This window comes from Carassius auratus, chromosome 42 (assembly GCF_003368295.1).
Source record: "Carassius auratus strain Wakin chromosome 42, ASM336829v1, whole genome shotgun sequence".
In the NCBI taxonomy this organism is placed as follows: Eukaryota; Metazoa; Chordata; class Actinopteri; order Cypriniformes; family Cyprinidae; genus Carassius; species Carassius auratus.
The window spans coordinates 7,715,070-7,734,743 of record NC_039284.1 but is presented as its reverse complement, the minus strand read 5'-3'; the positions used below and the strand labels follow the sequence as shown (position 1 = coordinate 7,734,743).

Sequence of the window (19,674 nt, the reverse complement as noted above, 5' to 3'; positions counted from 1 at the left end):
TTCCAATGTTAAGGAACAAGCTTTCATGTCATCCATAGTTCTCTGATAGTGTAGCCACTAAAAGTCAATGATAGTAATTAGAAATTTGTTGGTTTCATCCCTGTAAAAAGTGAGTGAAGGACCATCGCCACTGTGCCCTTGAGCAAAGCATTTAATCCCTGGTTGCTCAAGCAAAATTGTCCTTGTAATAAGTGCACTATGAGTCACTTTGGATGAAAACAGCTGTTAGATGACTGCTTCATATTTGTCTTGGATTAAGGATCACGGCGTACGGAGCAGCTGGTGGACGCAGTGTGCAGGCTGTCCACAAGTCACATGGGGTGTACATGACCGGAGACTTCCTGCTACAGAAGGATGAGCTGCTGTATATTCTAGTGGGACAGAAAGGAGAGGACGCTTGCCCTAATGTGAGTGATCCTTTCTACCAATACATCCTTGTGCTCTCATTTTAAAAAAATTTAGTATGATTAGCATCTAGTAAATCATGAAAGGATCACGTATGATATTTCATTTCATTATATATATATATATATATATTATGATCTTTCTTAGATGGTGCCTAGTTTGAACCGGATCTGCAGGGAGCAGCAAGGACCCTCTACCAATAAAACCCAGCTTAAGGGAGGAGGTGGTGGGGGAGGAGGAGGCACCTACATCTTCAAGGTAACACTATATAAAAAAAAACATTTTTTATTGGATATTTCCAACATTTGTACATTTAAATGGGTCCATCTATTAGTTGGGATTATTTGGGATAGTTCACCCAAAAACTTAAATTCTGTCATCAGAATTTTGAAGAATGTCGTTGATCAAATAGTTGACGGTAGCCATTAACTTCCATAGAAACAATAAAATAAAAAATTATATGGACGCCAATGACTGTCATCAACTGTTTGGTCATCAACATTCTTCAAAATATCTTATTATGTGTTTAACAGAACGAGGAAACTCATACACGTTTGGAACATTTTGACAGTGAGTAACTGATGAATAAAATGTTTATTCTTCAGTGAACTCTCCCTCAGTTTTCTTTATTTTGAGTTTCTCGCCGTAAAGAGTATTTAAAACTAGGTTCCATTTGCAATCACCCCGAGCACTGCAGAAACTACACAGTAACACCTTAGCATAGCAACACCCTGGCAACCCTACAGTAGCATCATGGCACCTCACATTTCAGCGACAATCGTAAGTTTTACACTGTAAAAAATGTAGTTTCACATTTAATGATTCCATTGGTTACAGGTGGTGAATGGAGTCCACATTCCGCTACTAATTGCTGCTGGAGGTGGAGGCCGTGGCTACAGCAGCCAATCAGAAACCCCAGAGGAAGTGATGGACAGGGATGCCAGCATCCCTGGCCGCAATGGAAACTCAGGCGCTGCAGGTAACCTCAACAGTTTTGTAATAAATGACAGATTGCCGGTATAATATATCTGTTAGGCAAATGGATTACTGGATTAGTGTGTGTTACTCCTTCTAGCAAACAGCTCACAATAGCAGTGAAGCAAAACATACAGTTGAAACTATGTTTTTGTTTACCAGGATATCAGGTTTGATTAAAATGAGGAAAGAAAAAAAAAAATGCTGTTCCCCCAGGCTTTTCTTCCCGGACATGGACATAGTAATTTCATTTTCTGCTAGGCTTCAAAATAGTCCTTTATTCAGCCTGAGATTCAATATGATTTTTGAGGTGGTTTTTATTCAAATTCTTTATAGCAGTGTCTGAATAAGACTGAGGCAGAAAATTAGTCTTAGAATACTGGATCTTGGATATTCTTGACATTTATTCATCAAAAAAGTATGTGCTTGTGAGCTTTTTGGCTAACTGATGATAACAACAGTACTGTTATAATAGTGTGCTCTGCTTTCCAGACTACACAATTAATGACGTGTGTGTGTTCATCAAGTTTCTGCTTGTCATTGTGTTGTGCGTGTTTTGGTTGTGTCCTGCTGAGCACTCAGTATGGCTTCTATCAATGGCACTCTTTTCAAAGGCCAGCTCCCCTATTGTGCTCTATTTACAAAACCTCCACTTTAATTACATTCATCATGTTTCCACCATTTCCAGTAGGATGTGTACAGAAATGTCAGAAATGCCTTGCAACCTTACTGAACACCCTAGTAACCTTTCAAACATGCTTTTCTTGTTGAAAGTTGTCTCTAAAAAAAATTATCCATTCAAAACTTGAGTGTTGAGTGTTTTTGTTGTATTTATTAGTATTTTTTTCCCCAGCAAAGCTTGTTCTGCTAAGAAACCATTAGAGAGTTAGCAGAATGGGACAGCTTTGACGTTTTTATTTGAACATCTTCATGCAAAGCAACAGCACTGACCTGCTTTAGAGGAATGTGGATGTTCATAGGAGAATATTTTCTCTGGAGAAATCTCTGTGCCATACTGCATTCATAGTTTTGTTGGATGATATATATATATATATATATATATATATATATATATATATATATATATATATATATATATACACACGCACAGAAACTGAAATCTTGCACAAGTGTCTTTTAATTAAATTTTTAAGATTTTTGTGGCCTTGTGGATTTCAGGTGGTGGTGGAGGCTGGGATGATATTGCCCCTGTTCCTCAAGGGGGTAGATCACTCATTTTGGGAGGTCAGGGCGGAGAACCCTGTCAAAACATGGGCTGGAAAACCCGAGGAGGTTTTGGAGGTGGTGGAGGGGCCTGCACGGCTGGTGGAGGAGGTGGAGGATACAGAGGTTAGACTGAATTTTAGCCTTTTTATTATATACGTTGTTTTTTTGTGTTTTATTATGTTACTGTTCTTACCTCCCTGACCATAGGGGGCAGTGCCTGGCATGATAATGACCCTAGAAAGGATGGAGATGATGGAACATCATTCATAAGTCCTGATGGGGAAATGTACCTGGAGCCACTCAAAGGTAGGATAATTCTTTAGTCATGCCCCATTTTATGTACACCATGCACTTTATACTCGGTCCTCTAATCTAATGTGAAGTTTATAAGATAAGCCTGATAAGCCCCTTCCAATCATATACATGTAATGAAATGTCCGACATTGCACAATTGATTTTTTTAATTCAATTTTTATGTTTTTATTTTTTTATGTTTATTTATGTTGCAAAATGTCAGAGAATATTCCATACATATATTTCACACAAAAGTGTATACAAATTTATACAAGTACACAAATTAGGATACAGTTAGGATGACTTCATCATTGGCATTAAGGGCTTAAATAAATTTCAAAAACCAATTTCACATTTCTGTGGAGAGTTCAATGTGAATAGCAAATTATTTGCAGTGAAATATTCATGTCAATAAAAGACGTCTTGGAAAACAGATGTCTGTATGATAGAGGGCTGTTAGTGGTATAGTCCATCTCTATAGTCAGTTGAAGTTGTACCTAAAGTTGAGGGTCACCAAAATAATGATATAGTTACTTACAGTCCCTCTTAGGCCCCATGATGCTGTAACGTAACGGGCTTTCCAAGGCTGCAAGTGATGAAAATCATCTCCAGCATTGGGAATAGAGTAGGATTGGATGATCAAAAAGTTTTCTTCGTAGCGAAAGACTTAATACAAAAGTTATATAATTTGTTTCAGTCTTCTGTAATAATGGGTCAATTTATCTTCTTGAGGAAGTCAAATTATGAGGAAGATAAACAGTTTGAAAACTTTGAAAATAATGCATTATGAAATTATACTGTAAATCTCAGAACTATAAACTACTTCCCCAAAGCATTCAGTGGTGAATAAATAACAAATTGTACACATCAGTGCCATGATCCAGAAGTTTTGGGACCAGAAAAAGACTGGATGGATATTCACAGTGAGACTAAAGGTTTTTTTTTTTTGTTTTTTTTTTTTTTTTACGTGTGGTTCCTGGTCAAAAAAAGAAGAAAAATTGCTTATAAATTGCTTGTTATACTACTGTATACTGTTACCAAACATTGGATTCAATCATTTAATCAACTTGTTTTCTTTCAATTAGGGTGTGTTTTATATATCTTTTTAGATGCAGTTAACTGCATGCCTGACTAGGCGCATTTTCATTACAGATTTATGCAAAACTTATTTTATAAGTTTTTTTTTATATATAAATAAATATTTTACCTCTCGCAATAAGGGATGGCAACTGATTTTGGTGGGATTTTGATAATTTTTTTTTTGACATATTTATTCAAAAGAGGCATAAGCATGTATCTTTACAGAAGCTGGACAGAGAGACGCTTCAGAAACGTGTGTGGTGTGGCTGAAATAAACACATAACATTGACTAGACTGGCCGCAATCAGCTTTAGTGTCTGTATCTGGAAACACCTGGATTAAGTGCCTTGCTTAAGGGCACAGTGGTGAACTCACCCCTGTGGGGATCCAAAGCCAATCATTTTTCTGATTATAAGCCTCAGGCTTTTCTGCTGCATTTCAACATCCCATAAGTATGATACGGTAATGTCATTTACAGGAATGGAAGGCGACGGTGAAGTTATTATCAACCCAGTGCAGAACTGCAGTCACTGTGAGTCAGGAGATTGCCACGAGACCTCTGAGGGCATGGTGTGCTACTGTGATGAAGAGCTCTCGCTGGCCCCAGACGGAGTGTCCTGCATCAACTCTACTGGTTAGTTCATTCATAACACTCCCCACAACCATTAGATGAACGGCCACGGTCTGGGAAGAGTGTTCTCACAATGACAAAGTTCTTTCTCAAGAGTGGCACTTTCCTCTGTAAAGCCAAGTTCAGTTCTCTACCACTTACAGGCTCTCTGGCAGAGATCATCACTGTCAACTGTAGCCAGCTTGTTCTCAAAAAAAAAAAAAAAAGAAAAAAAAAAGAAGAAAGAAAATGATAAAAAAAAAAAAAACTACTTTTGCACAACTACTGTAGCTAGGTACTGTTCTATCCATTCAGAATGTTTTACACATCTGTTCATATATGCAAAATGATTGAAATTTCCTCTGTTCTCATAATCAGAATCAGAACTTTGTTGACATGTATGTTTACACATACAGTACAAGGAGTTTGTTTTAGTGACAGAAGCTTCATGGTGCAACAGAATGACAGGGACAATGGCAGGACATAGAATAATACAAATAGTAAAATAGACAATATATAAAAAAGCAAAAACACAAAATATAATATAGACAGTTATGATGTACAGATATGATATGTACAAATGTGAAATGTAAACAAGTATGTATGCAGTGTTGTGTGTTCCAAGATTTAATGTCAGGTGTTCATGAGATGGCTTGCCTGAGGAAAGAAACTGTTCCTGTGTCTGGCCGTTCTGGTTCTCAGAGCTCTGTAGTGCCAACCAAATGGCAGCAGTTCAAAGGAGGAGTGTGCTGAATGTGAAGGGTCCAGAGTGATTTTGTTTGCCCTTTTGCTAACTCTGGATGAATGCAGCTCTTGGACAGAAGGGAGGGTTGTACCAATGATTCGCTCAGCAGTCTGGACTATCCAACATAGTCTTCTGAGGACAGATTTGGTAGCAGTGCTGAACCAGACAGTAATAGAAGTGCTGAGGATGGATTCACTGATGGCAGAGAAGAACTGTTTCAGCAGCTCCTGTGGCAGGTTGAACTTCCTCAGCCGGGCCTTTTTAACAATAGATTCAATGTGACTGTCCCACTTCAGGAGGTTGCAGGAAGTTTGAATGGTGTTTTTTTCATCAAACAATAAAACTCATTCAGATCATCTGCCAGTTGTTTATTTTCCACAACGCCGGGTGATGGAGTCTTGTAATTGGTGATATCTTTCAGATGTTTAAACACTGAAACAGGATCACTGGAAAATAATTGTTTCTTTAGCTTACCAGTATAGCTCCTCTCTGCCTCTCTGATCTCAATTCCCAGTGTGTATTTGGCCGGTTTATACAATAATCTGTCCCCCATTTCTGTGAGTATATTCTTTGGCCTGGCAGAGCTGTCTGAGTTTTGCAGTGAACCATGGTTCTCAATACATGTTTAGCTGATTTCAGTATCTGCATGTAGGTATATGATGAACTATGCAGTGAACAGAGAGGCCTAAAGCTGCTCGTGGGATGGAGTAATGTGCATCCTTTATTGTGGTATAACAGTGATCCAATATATGACTCTCTCTGGTGGGACATGTGACATGCTGTCTGTATTTCCGCAGTTCATGGGGAATATTTTCTTTATTAAAGTCCCCAAGAATGATTAAAAGTCCGGGTGTTGTTGTAAAGTGTCTGTGATTTGCTCAGCAAGTTTTCTTTAAAGCTGAACTCACGTGCACTTTGTCCTGGAGAGTAGAAGAAATGTAAAAAAATTTTGGGGGTAGAGAGTGGAGATTCTCCAGATGGATGCTAGGCAACAGCATTCAAAATCCACTCTTCCTTAGCTTCACATTTGTGGCAACTCTCTTAATCAAGTCTGCGCGTCCTGAAGTGCTTGATCAGTGCAGCTGCTCCACCAACTACAACATTCAGCAAAACATCCGAATAATAGAAATCTGGTAGAAGATTTTGTGGTGTGTTCTGCCGAATGTTCAGCAGTTCATCCTTGGCAAATCTGATTGTGTTTGAGAATGGGGAAAAAAAAAAAAAAAATGGAAAAACTAACAAAAACAGTACAAACACTGGAGAGCCAAGCACTGGAGGCTCCCATCTCTAGCGCTGTTTTCAACTGCATAAGTGTATAAGTCAATAAGTTAGTTAATTATCTAAAAAAGCTTAAAAAAAATAAATAAATAAGTAAACACTTTGACAGGTTTTCAAGAAATAGGCAAGAAAAGTATGAAAAAACATAAGAAAAAAAAAAAAAAAAACTTTTCAACTTGCTGCTAATCAGTAGGTTAAAATCATCTTAATTTCAGGTTAATGTCCAATTACATCAATCAATGAGAACGGTTTACCCCAGAGCCATGAGCCATAATTTGCTACTTAATACTGTTTGTCAGAAGTATGTGGTATTGGAGGAAGAGAAGGGGACATTCTCATTCCCACGGAGCTGTCGTATTAATAATAATAATAATTATATATATATATATATATATATATATATATATATATATATATATATATATATATATATATATATATATATATATATATATACTGTAAATACATCTGACTTTTGCCTGACTCATATAAACTGTATATTTGTTGCTGTGTTTGTGTAGTGGTGCCTATGTTGCCCGCTCAGCCGTATTGGCCTCATCTGGCACTGGGTCTGTCTGTGGGGACCTCCGCCCTCATTGCTGCATTACTGTTGGCAGTTTCTGGTGTTATGATCAGTAAGTAGACCATGTCAATTCCTTTTTATAAGCATAGTTTCATGGAATGTCAGAGGCTTACTAAAACATAAAACTGGAGCCATTTAGGGAAGCTTTTTGGCAATTTTTTGGTTGTTAGAAAAATAATGGGTAAACCTGCACTCGCAGACAGATCACAGGATATTCTACAATAATATGTTTATTTTTTATTTTTTATAATAATAATATGTATTTTTTGTTTCACTGGCTGATATGACTGTTGTCTTGGAGAGTATATACTGACACCTAAGGTTGTGGGTGTAGCTTCATGCCAAAGCAATATTGATGCCATTTTAGAAATTGTAAAATGTACTTTATACCATGACCAAAATTGCCCAATAACAGGTATTGATTGATTGATTGATTGAAATATTATAATTTGTTTGCAAATATAATTACTGGGGTGGATGGCGGCTGTCCCACTACATTAACAGCATTCTGTTGTTGCATGTCTCATGTTTGGCATCTTGTTTTGCTTAGTGAATTAACTTCAGGTTCACATACACGCACATACACTGTGCCACGTCACCTAACACATAATTTTTTCTATCTACACTGTAGTAGCAGACTCTGTGTGATAAATTGGCTGTTAACTGGGCTCTGACAAGCGTTGTCGATTACCACTTAATGAATAAATCACTTCCACATGTTGCACTAATGATTACTCCCGGGGTCAAGCCCACCAAACTTGGAGTTACATGCCTGTTTTTAAAAACTGTTTGAAGGTGTTTTACTCATATGCAGTAGCTATCCACAGATTTGCAATAAAATGTTGCCTCCACGGTTGTTATAGTTAACAAAAATAATTTAAAATGATAGAGAAAATAGCTTTATATTATTACACCTGCTTTTGTAATAAAACCGATGACAGCACAAATTAAATTAGCATCCCACATAGATTGTCCAAAAGATTATAACACTGTTTTTTTTCTACAGGATTTTAATAGTTTATTTCCAAATTGAATTTGAATGTAACATTGGCAATGTCAACAGTCCCATATGCAAAGGTTTTGTAGCAAACTAAAAATATCATGCTGTGCTAATTATCTTTCAGTGTACAGACGGAAACACACAGAGCTACAGTCTATCCAGCTTGAGCTACAGAGTCCCGACTGTAAGTTGAGCAAACTGAGAGCCTCTACTATCATGACCGACTACAATCCAAACTACTGCTTTGGAGGGAAGACCGCCTCCATCAATGACCTGAAGGAGGTGCCGCGGCGTAACATCTCCCTCACCAGGTTAGGAGCGTCGCTAATTCTCTACAGTTCAGTGGGGCTGCAGAAGTGTTATGTGCTGGCATGTTGTTTGACTGTAATTTTCTAACAAGTGAGGACTGAACCGGTATATAAAAAAAAACATGGAGTGATATTATTGACAAAATAAGTAACAATAATGTGTGTTTTGTTTGTAGAGGTTTGGGTCATGGGGCATTTGGTGAGGTCTATGAAGGACTAGCCGTAGGGATACCAGGGGAGCCCAGCCCGATGCAGGTGGCTGTAAAGGTAAGATCTGCAAATATTTAAACAGTCTGTCATGTTGCTTGACCTTGGAAACTGGTATTTAATATTTTGATTAATTGTTTTATTTGTGAGCACACTGATACCCATAAAATATTATTTAATGTTATTATAAGTCGACATTACAAATAGTATCTTTAGAAATAAATATTTTATTTGATTAAACGTAAAATTGATTACACATAAACATTTAGGTTACAACATAATATGAAAAAAGGAGATAATTTGAGAAACATACTGATGCATCTCAATAAATTAGATTTTCACGGTAAAGTTAATTTATTTATCTCAACTCAAATTGTGAAACTCGTGTATTAAATAAGTTCAGTGCACACAGACTGAAGCAGTTTAAGTCTTTGGTTATTTTAATTGTGATGATTTTGGCTCACATTTAAAATAATAATAATAATAATAATAATGATAAAAAAAAATAAAAAAATAAAAAAAAAAAAAAAAATCCAAATCCAAATCCACTATCTCAACAAATTAGAATACTTCAAAAGACCAATTAAAAACAAAACCTTTTTAGTGAATTGTTGGCCTTCTGGAAAGTATGATAATTTACTGAGTACTCAATACTTGGTAGGAGCTCCTTTTGCTTTAATTACCACCTCAATTCGGCATGGCATGGAGGAGATCAGTTTGTGGCACTGCTGAAGTGGTCTGGAAGCCCAGGTTTCTTTGAAAGTGGCCTTCAGCTCATCTGCATTTTATGGTATCTTGTTTCTCATTTTACTCTTGACAATACCCCATAGCTTCTCTTTGGGGTTCAGGTCTGGTCAGTGTGGTCAGGTGCCAATTCATGCTGGAAAATGAAATCAACATCTTTAAAAAGATGGTCAGCAGAAGGAAGCATGAAGTGCTCCAAAATGTCTCGTTAAATGAGTGACTTTGGTTTTCAAAAAACACAATGGACCAACACCAGCAGATGACATTGCACCCCAAATCATCACAGACTGTGAAAACTTAACACTGAACTTCAAGCAATTTGGGCTATGAGCTTCTCCAGCCTTCCTCCAGACTCTAGGACCTTGGTTTCCAAATGAAATACAAAACGTAAAAAAAAAAAAAAAAATCAGTCTCTGTGCATTGAATTTATTTAATACAAAAATTTCACAATTTGAGTTGAATTACTGAAATAAATGAATTTTTCCACAACATTCTAATTTATTGAGATGCACCAGTAATTTGTAGTATTTTTGTTCATGCAATGAAAGTCACAGGTAACCAAAACAGCTTTGTTACCAACAGTCTTTAAAATACCTTCTTATGTGTTGTCCTTCATAAAGTTAAAACGTGTAACAGCAATCAATTATAGGCAAATATAAAAAATATGCTGATAAAAGTAATACCTGATAGAGCACTGATGAGACTTTGTGCAAAAAAAAAAAAAAGAAAATAAAAGAAAGAAATATATACAGATCCTTCTCAAAAAATTAGCATATTGTGATAAAATTGCATTATTTTCCATAATGTAATGATAAAAATTAAACTTTAATTTATTTTAGATTCATTGCACACCAACTTAAATATTCCAGGTATTTTATTGTTTTAATACTACTGATGATTTTGTCATACAGCTCATGAAAACCCAAAATTCCTATCTCAAAAAATTAGCATATTTTTAATACAAAAAAAGTCAACCTTCAAATAATTATGTCTCGTCTCACAATATGCTAATTATTTTGAGAATGACCTGTATATACTTCAAGCAACTTGGGCTATGAGCTTCTCCACCCTTCCTCCAGACTCTAGGACCTTGGTTTCCAAATGAAATACTAAACTTACAATATATATATATATATATATATATATATATATATATATATATATATATATATATATATATATATATATTAGAGAGAGAGAGAGAGAGAGAGAGAGAGAGAGAGAGATGTGTAATGATTTAATGGTGTGCATAGAGTTGATTATTAAAATATTCTTTTATAAGACCCTTCCTGAGGTGTGCTCTGAGCAGGACGAGCTGGATTTTCTTATGGAAGCTCTCATAATCAGGTAAAAACAAAACAAAACAAACAATATGCATTATCCCATAGGCCAGTGGTTCCCAGTCCTGGTCTTGGAGAACCCCCAACACGGCACATCTTAGATGTCTCCCTACTCGTCTGCTCATTAGTGAAGACTCCAAGAGCTCACATGTGTGTCAGATAAGAGACACACCAAAAACATGCAGTATTGGGGGTTCTCCAGGACCTTGACTGGGAACCACTGCCATAGGCAAAAATACCACTTTTCTATTTCTATTCCTCTGACAGCAAGTTTAGTCACCAAAACATTGTGCGGTGTATCGGGGTGAGTCTGCAAGCTCTGCCTCGCTTCATTCTGCTGGAATTGATGGCTGGAGGGGATCTCAAGAGCTTCCTGAGGGAAACTAGACCAAGACTAGTAAGGACACACACACACACACACACAGTCACAGCGTCTTGTATTGCATAAACATTTTGAAGTTATTTGTCATTAGTTCCTGAATTCTTTTTTTCATTATTTGTTTGTGACTTTGCTTTTGGATTATTGATTTGGTTTTGTTGCTATATATATATATATATATATATATATATATATATATATATATATATATATATATATATATATATATATATATATATATATATATATATATATAATAATAATAATAATAATAATAATAATAATAATAATCAAATTATTGAACTTTATTTTGTAATAATGTCAAATTAAACGTTTTACATTGCAGTACATTTTAAATCATCATGTTTTATTAATCCATTCTCAGGCTATAAATAATTACAATTATTCTGTTGGCTAACATACTTGTCACACACCTGGACTCATTTAATGTGTTTTTGCCCGTGACCCAGTTTCTGTCTTTCCGTGTTTGATTAGTTCCAGGTGTGTCCATTATCTTCCTCATGTGTTCCATGTCCCTGTTAATTTAATGATTCCATCCACCTGTGTTTCCCCAATTATCTGTTGTTCATAAGCCGTGTCCCTTCAGTTCTGTTTTGTCGGGTCTTCTCACTTGTGCTCACTTGCTACTTACGTGTGTCTACCTCTGTGCTCCATGTTGGATATCCCCTGTGTTGTATATATTAAAAACCTTATTCCGTTTATCCTCGACTCCGTATTCCTTCAGGCAGCGTAAAACCGTGACAGAAGACCCGACCTAAAGAAGAAAATAGAAAACTGCGTGTTTTTTTTTCCCTCCGTTTTGTTTTTGTGTTTTCAAAGTCTTTTTGTTTCGTAGTGTTCTATGGATCCCCTCTATCATCCCGAATTCCTCATCCTCCTGCTGAAGCAGGAAGGACGTTCTCTCGAGGACCATACCAGACAGTTTCTCCTATTAGCTAATGCCACCAGCTACCCGGACGGCGCGCTCTGCACCTTCTACAACACCAGCCTGAACTCCAAATGCAGAGCGTTGTCGTCCGAAGATGGTCCTCGAGAGGATTTCGCCGCATTTGTGGAGTGGACTCTGGCGAGAAATGGGTCATCTCTCACCATCTGCCCCATAGAGGACCTCGCCAGCCCCACTCCCGACCCAGAGACCAGCCAGCCACCATCACGCCACACGGAGCCAGAGCCCACCGCAGCCGCAGAGCCCGAGCAATCCATTGACAGGGAACAGGATCTCGAGAGCGCGACTGACCAGGTGTGTGAGCCGGCAACACCGTGCATCGTGGGAGTCCTCATGGAGATCGAGGGCGTGGAGGAAAGCCCTGCCTACACTCCTGCGACTGAGGGTGAGCTGTATACAGTCTCTGAACGTCATAAGGAGCAAGCTCTGGATCTGATGGACTGGTCTATGGAGGTAATCCCTAATTTTCCTGTTTCCCCGCTGGTTCCGTCCAGCCCTGATTCCCCTGTATACCCTCTCAGTCTCCCACTCCTACCTCCTCCAGTCATTTCCTCTGCTCCATTTCCGCTGGTTCCGCCCAGCCCTGAGTTTTCTGTTTCTCCGCTGGTTCCGCCCAGCTCTGAATCTTCTGTGTCTCCGCTGGTTCCGCCCAGCTCTGAATCTTCTGTGTCTCCGCTGGTTCCGCCCAGCTCTGAATCTTCTGTGTCTCCGCTGGTTCCGCCCAGCTCTGAATCTTCTGTGTCTCCGCTGGTTCCGCCCAGCTCTGAATCTTCTGTGTCTCCGCTGGTTCCGCCCAGCTCTGAATCTTCTGTGTCTCCGCTGGTTCCGCCCAGCTCTGAATCTTCTGTGTCTCCGCTGGTTCCGCCCAGCTCTGAATCTTCTGTGTCTCCGCTGGTTCCGCCCAGCTCTGAATTTTCTGTGTCTCCGCTGGTTCCGCCCAGCCATGATTTTTCTGTTTCACCGCTGGTTCCGCCCAGCCCTGAATCTTCTGTGTCTCCTGTATTCCCTCCCAGCCTCCCTCTCCCGCCTCCTCCCAAACCTACTGGTCCCTCTACTCCTCTTTCGCTGGTTCCGTCCAGTCCTGATCCTCCTGTCCTTCCTCCCATCCTTCTCCTCTCTCCTCCTCCTAGACCAGCCAGTTCCTCGTCATCCCTGCTGGTGCCAGTCAGTCCCGCAGCTCACCCTCAGTCCGCGCCATCGGGGCGCGGTGGTTCGCCGCTGGACTGCCAGTCTCCAGCTCCGCCTTGGCGTGTTAAGGCCCTGTCTCCGCCTCCAGCCTCCGAGCCCTGGACTCCTCCTCGGTCCTTCGACCCAGCGGCTCCGCCTTGGCTCTTAGCTCCCTCGTCTCCACCGTGGCCTGTCATCCCGTCATCCCACCTGCTCCACCGGGCTCCCTCGTCCCTCCGGCTCCACCTTGGTCAGTCGTCGACCATCCGCCGCCTCGGGACTCCACTCCTCTGGTTCCACCTCGTCACTCCATCCCTCCGGCTCTGTCAGGCTCCTCCTTCCCTTCAGTTCCACCTCCATCCTCGGTCACTCCGGCTCCACAGCGGTCTGCCAGGACCCTGCCTCCGCCTTGGTCGCCTGAGCCTTCTGCTCCACCTAGGCCCTCCGGAACCTCGACGTCCCCCTGGCTCTGCGGCTGTGCTGCTCCATCTTGGGCTCCTCACCCATCGGTTCAGTCTCCGCCTGTCGGCCCCCTGGTGTCGTCGACCCTTCCTTCACCATGGCTCCTCCCGCCGTCGACTCCACCTTGGATCTCCGTCCTGGCTGGTCTCTGGTGGACCATCTGGCTCCTCCTGCTCCTGTCTCCTCCCTGGCTCCTTCCTCCGTCGTCTCCTCCCTGGCTCCTCCTTCTGTGGTCCCTGTCTGCTGGCCCCCTCCTGGAAGTCCGTCCTCCACCGGAACCTCCTCCCAAGTTCCCACCTACGCCTCCCCCTGTTGTTTCTACGGTGCGAGGACGCACCTACCGGGAGGGGGGAGTACTGTCACACACCTGGACTCATTTAATGTGTTTTTGCCCGTGACCCAGTTTCTGTCTTTCCGTGTTTGATTAGTTCCCAGGTGTGTCCATTATCTTCCTCATGTGTTCCATGTCCCTGTTAATTTAATGATTCCATCCACCTGTGTTTCCCCAATTATCTGTTGTTCATAAGCCGTGTCCCTTCAGTTCTGTTTTGTTGGGTCTTCTCACTTGTGCTCACTTGTGACCACTTGCTACTTACGTGTGTCTACCTCTGTGCTCCATGTTGGATATCCCCTGTGTTGGATATATTAAAAACCTTATTCCGTTTATCCTCGACTCCGTATTCCTTCAGGCAGCGTAAAACCGTGACAATACTGAAGCACATTTAAAGTACTAGATTCAAATTTTATCTGAAGTGTTTTAGCATTACTTAGTGTTATATTTAAAGCTACTATATTTTAGTGTACTAAATTGCAACTAATCATTAGAAATGTGATTATAATGAAAATATACTAAATTATATATATATATAATATTCTATATATATATAGTGCTTTTTTGATCCACCTAAGTAAAAATTTGTCTGTAATTTCCTAATAAATTATATAGCCTTTGCAAATACCATTAATGTCACTGCTATTGACACTTAGGTTTATATATATATGTGTATATATATATATATATATATACAATATTCTCAATATTTAGATTGTTTTTTTGTTTGTTTTTTTACACCCTCAGATTCCAGATTTCCAAGTAGTTGTATATCAGCCAAATATTGTCCGATCCTAACAAACAGTACTCAGATGGAAATCTTATTTATCCAGCTTTTATATGATGTTTAGAGAGCCCCACACAAATAAATAAATTGTGCGCACGATTTACTAATTTTTTCCCTCAATGTACTAAAATGTGCACACGGTTACTATTGCGTTCCCTCGATTTACTATTGCGTTCCCTCGATTTACTATTGTGTTCCCTCGATTTACTGTTGCGTTCCCTTTTAGCAAATTGAGGGAACGAATTAGTAAATTGTGCGCACAATTTATAAATCGAGTGAAAGAAATAGTAAATCGAGGGAACACAATAGTAATTATGTGCACTTTTTAGTACATTGAGGGAACGAATTAGTAAATTGTGTACACGATTTAGCCTATTTTTTTTTTTTCCTGCATGTTATGTTTGAATCTCACTTTCAAAATAATTACCCTTATGACTGGTTTTGTGGTCCTGGGTTACATATCTACTTAAATTGCAATAGATTTGTAATTAATTGTAAGTAGCATGCAATTATGTATCCAAAGACATTAAATTCAGTTTGCACTTAATTATATTATTTTAAGTATATTTATTAGGTATATTAATTAATATTATTTTTGACAATTTGCTAAAGTATACTTCTTTTCCTCAAGGGAATACCCAGAATTCTGACTTTCTGTAATGTTTTCCAGGAGCATCCTTCAAGTCTAACCATGGTAGATCTTCTCAACATTGCTAGAGACATCGCCCGCGGCTGCCAGTACTTGGAAGAGAACCAGTTCATCCACAGGTATAATTACAGACAACCCAACACACATTACAGATCGATTTAACAACAGATGGATGATCTGCTTTTTTTCTGAAGTCAGCACAAATTCAGCGCTCCTGACTCTGTTCAGGAGTCCTGCTTCCCTCTCTAACCTGCACTGGGAGTTATATTTCCTTCTGACACTCTTTTCCGGAATGGCATGACAAATGAGTCCACTTAGAGCTCATTTATGCTACATGAGCAGTCTGGTCATCAATCCCGATAAAGAACAGGGATGCTGGGGCGCTTACCCATCTGCGGTTTCTTACTGAAGTTCCTCACTGTGTTAAAATGTATCTGGGCATCCGTGTTCAGCTTCAACTTTTTGGTCAAAAACCAGAGGGATTGATCGTTTTGCACTTTCTGAGGAATTTTGTATTTTTATTTTTTTGGCATAAAGGTGTAATCCGTTGTTGTCAAATACTCGGTGTGCAGTACCAAAAACCTTTAGATGCATGGAATTGGAGACCTGGAAACATGACATGACCTTCAAAAGAAACAAAGAATAGTCTTGGAGATTAGATTTCCTCATAACTTGCAGATCAAGATAGTGTTCCTGTAGCTCAAGTGGTAGAGCGTTGGGTTAACAAGCGCAATGTTGGGGGTCCAATTCCCTGGGAATGCATGATAGGTAAAAAAATACCTATAGCCTAAAAAAACAAACACTAAACTACACCAAACAATTTAAAAAGATCTTCCAACCTTGAGAACAGTGGCAAGAGATGACAGCAGTCCATAAAACAGTGAAAAAGTGCCTCACGGCAAGTACAAAAAGGGCAGTCATGATTAATATCAGGGTTTAACACAGGAATAAAAGCATTAACAGCAATTGCTGAATGTAAAACTCTCCATGGCAAATCAGCAACTTTCTTCAACAATGGAGGTTTATACAACGCTCTCCATTCAGGTCCAACACCATCAATCAAACCTAAACGAGCTCTCCATGGAGTGTCAGTTTTCCCATTTAAATTGTCCTTGTTCAAAATCTTAACAATCAAACCGCATAACAATTTCTTATCAGCATCATGCACAAAAGCATTAGAATTACCAGTTAAAAAAAAAAAAAAAAAGAAAAAAAAAAAGAAAAGAAAAAAAAACTTGTACAGTCTGGAAAAAAAATATCAAAGGAAAATTATATTCAACACTGGGCTGAACGAAACCATTACAATAGTCAAGCTACAAAGTACATTCAGAATCTGTTAAAGCTTCTTTCCACTTTTTGAGCAACAAAGCGATTATACGAACAGGGTGCACTTTTAAATAAGAGCCGAGGAAAAGAGCATTGTCCATGTTTGCACCTGAAAGCTGGATTGCATGTCCCAAAGTCTCTACATTAGACATACAAAACTGTCAAAGTAAACTGGGACTTATTTAACAGGTTGCACTCAAATGAGTTCCATACACAACTGGTTCTTGAAGAAGCCAATAGAGCAAGCTGTGATGTTCTGTCCTCTCCTTTTTAAACAAACTCCAAACTTTAAACAGTCCACAATAAAAGCTTGGAAGTCCTGAAGTGTTGAGTTGCTTTGAATCTGCTTGTTCAAAATAGTACATGCCAGCGGCCTCCACACCAGATCTGTGGGACCACACAGAAACCTCTGCACAAAATGAATGAGTAACGGGACTGGAAACACTATTGCTCACAATTGCTACACATTTTAAGCTAGCAAACCTAAAGTTACTGAAAATAGATCTTAGCATAAAATATGTGTCCTGGCGGGTAACAAGGAGAGGGTAATCTAAATGCAGTTTTCTTTAATATATTTCACGATGAAACAACAATGCATTTTACAGGAGAAACAAGACAGCATAAACATCTCAAGATAAACTGTGACTATACGATGATACTGAATATTTTTTGTAACGGATATTTTTTTAAATCAGATTAATATCTGAGGTAAATGTCTCTCTATTCTGAATATGACCATCAGAATAATCACTCTTTATTCTTAACAGGGATATTGCTGCCAGAAATTGTCTTCTGACTTGCAAAGGTCTGGGGAGGGTGGCCAAGATAGGAGACTTTGGCATGGCCAGAGACATCTACAGGTATGCTACATATTTCAGTACGGCATCATGATCTCATAATTCACCTTAATATCACCCTTACAGGTTCACAAAATAGTAAATAAAATACAATAACATAAACAAGCACCAGTTCATGGAAATTGGAGATTGCAGACTCAAAAAAAAAAAAAAAAAAAAAACATGACAGTTCTATTTTGCATCTATGTTTATATCCAATATTCAGTTGGCCATAAAATATGAAGGACTGTTTAGAGGCTGTTTTTCCTCCACAGTATTTCAGTTGAGAAAAGATAAGTGTATCTCATTCTGAAAACCCATTTGCGAGCCTTTATTATCAGCCTATTTCTAATTTTAAGGCAAGAGCCAAGCAAAATTATTTAGTAGGCACTCAGCTAATTCAAAGGGTCGATTTCTATTTCCTATTTATTTAAATGGTCAAACATTCTCTCTCGTGCAATCGCTCACGACCTTGGCTATGTTAGACAAAACATACTACCAAAACACTCCTATAGTTTACACGCTGTTCAAACTGTTATGAACATCGAAAGACCTCTTCTCATCAATGGCCAGAATAATGCTAAAGTGGCACTCATTTTTCATTTTCATGTCTAAAACAAGCCAGAAAGGAGTCTGTGCTTTATTTAATTTTATTTATTTTTTTGTAACCATTTTCAAATTTTCAGATACATTTCACATCTTGAATAATAATAATAATAATAATAATAATAATAATAATAATAATAATAATAATAAAGTTAACTTCTAAATCTCAGGCACATCTTTTTAAAGTAGTAAAACTATAATTTTCCCTACCATTGAATTTCCAGCTGGCGGTTGTAAATTGGTTGGTGGTAACTCAAAATAAAATTCATATTCAAGCTTAACTGTCCCACTTTATCATTTGTTCCTCTGTAATCATATTACTCTTTATAAGTGTCGTGAACTTATATCAGTAGACTAATATTCTGAACTTAAAAGTTTAAAGTTAAGTGCCACTTAAAACTCTTGACATTTTTTCTGTGAAAGGTGCACAAAAAGAGCTATCATCAAAATGTCACAGCTGTTTTTTTTTTCTATAATGCAAAAAAGCACAGTGACTGTCAAGTTCATTTTAGATCAAAAACAAGGAAATCTTACCTAGCCTTTGCACCAGACTATATCGCTGAGAATCAATCAGTCAGTTACTATCTTACTTATCAGAATAGTTAGTAAAGCCATGTGGTGTTGTATTACAACCAACAATATCCAGCTTTAATAAGCTATAGACTATCTTTGGAGAGATAGATCATTTGGCACTAGTGTGAATCTGTTGTGACGAAGTGAAAGGAGTTGTGAGCTTGACTGCCTTTCAACTCCAACTGGAACGTGTGTCTGAAAATGGCTCACTTAGCTGGTGAAAGAAGGGTATTATTAACCTGAGAAAATCTAAGGGGGAAAGATGGAGCATTGTTGTACTTCCTCTGGAGTGTTGCCATAAAAGTGCTCTCTAATTGCTGATGTAGATTTTCCTTGCACTTTCCCGCTGAGCTCTGCCGACAACGCAGGAGTTCAGAGCTGTGAGGAAAATGGAAAATGTGATTGGGGATGGGTAGAATTACAGTGGAGGTTTGCGTGAATATTTTATCTTATCCTCCGAGACTTGAGGATGCTGAGATGTGGTCGGTTTTAATGGACATAGTTAACTCTAGAGGTTTCCTCGATTTTTGACTGTGTTTCATTATCACTCGGGATAGGTCAGGATGGTCGATTAGTCTCCCAACAAACTATTTTTATTTTATCTTTAAGCTTTTATCTTTTTTACCATGGTGCTTTAAAGAGGTGCAGATGCAGTGTCTTGGAGAGGGCTTTAACCTGTTGACAGCAAACTGTTACAGTGTTAGCATAATAAATCTATTTCTGACAAGCTTTATCTCTGTACTGGCCCTCTTTAAAGCACCGTGCTTTAAAATAATAAGTAAAAAAAAAAAAAAA

At 38.7% G+C, this 19,674-nt stretch overlaps 1 protein-coding gene across 1 annotated transcript in view; it reads left to right on the top strand.

The window, feature by feature from the left end:
• Positions 1–19,674, top strand: part of LOC113060535 (ALK tyrosine kinase receptor-like) — a 426,749-nt gene that overhangs the window by 392,059 nt on the left and 15,016 nt on the right. Inside the window, exons 13-25 of the mRNA XM_026229521.1 lie at positions 260–407; positions 553–663; positions 1,243–1,384; positions 2,560–2,730; positions 2,815–2,913; positions 4,460–4,615; positions 7,136–7,249; positions 8,322–8,508; positions 8,682–8,772; positions 10,739–10,803; positions 11,064–11,193; positions 15,560–15,657; positions 17,632–17,724. Coding sequence (XP_026085306.1) covers positions 260–407; positions 553–663; positions 1,243–1,384; positions 2,560–2,730; positions 2,815–2,913; positions 4,460–4,615; positions 7,136–7,249; positions 8,322–8,508; positions 8,682–8,772; positions 10,739–10,803; positions 11,064–11,193; positions 15,560–15,657; positions 17,632–17,724 — 1,605 coding nt within the window. The remainder of the gene's footprint in view (positions 1–259; positions 408–552; positions 664–1,242; positions 1,385–2,559; positions 2,731–2,814; positions 2,914–4,459; positions 4,616–7,135; positions 7,250–8,321; positions 8,509–8,681; positions 8,773–10,738; positions 10,804–11,063; positions 11,194–15,559; positions 15,658–17,631; positions 17,725–19,674) is intronic.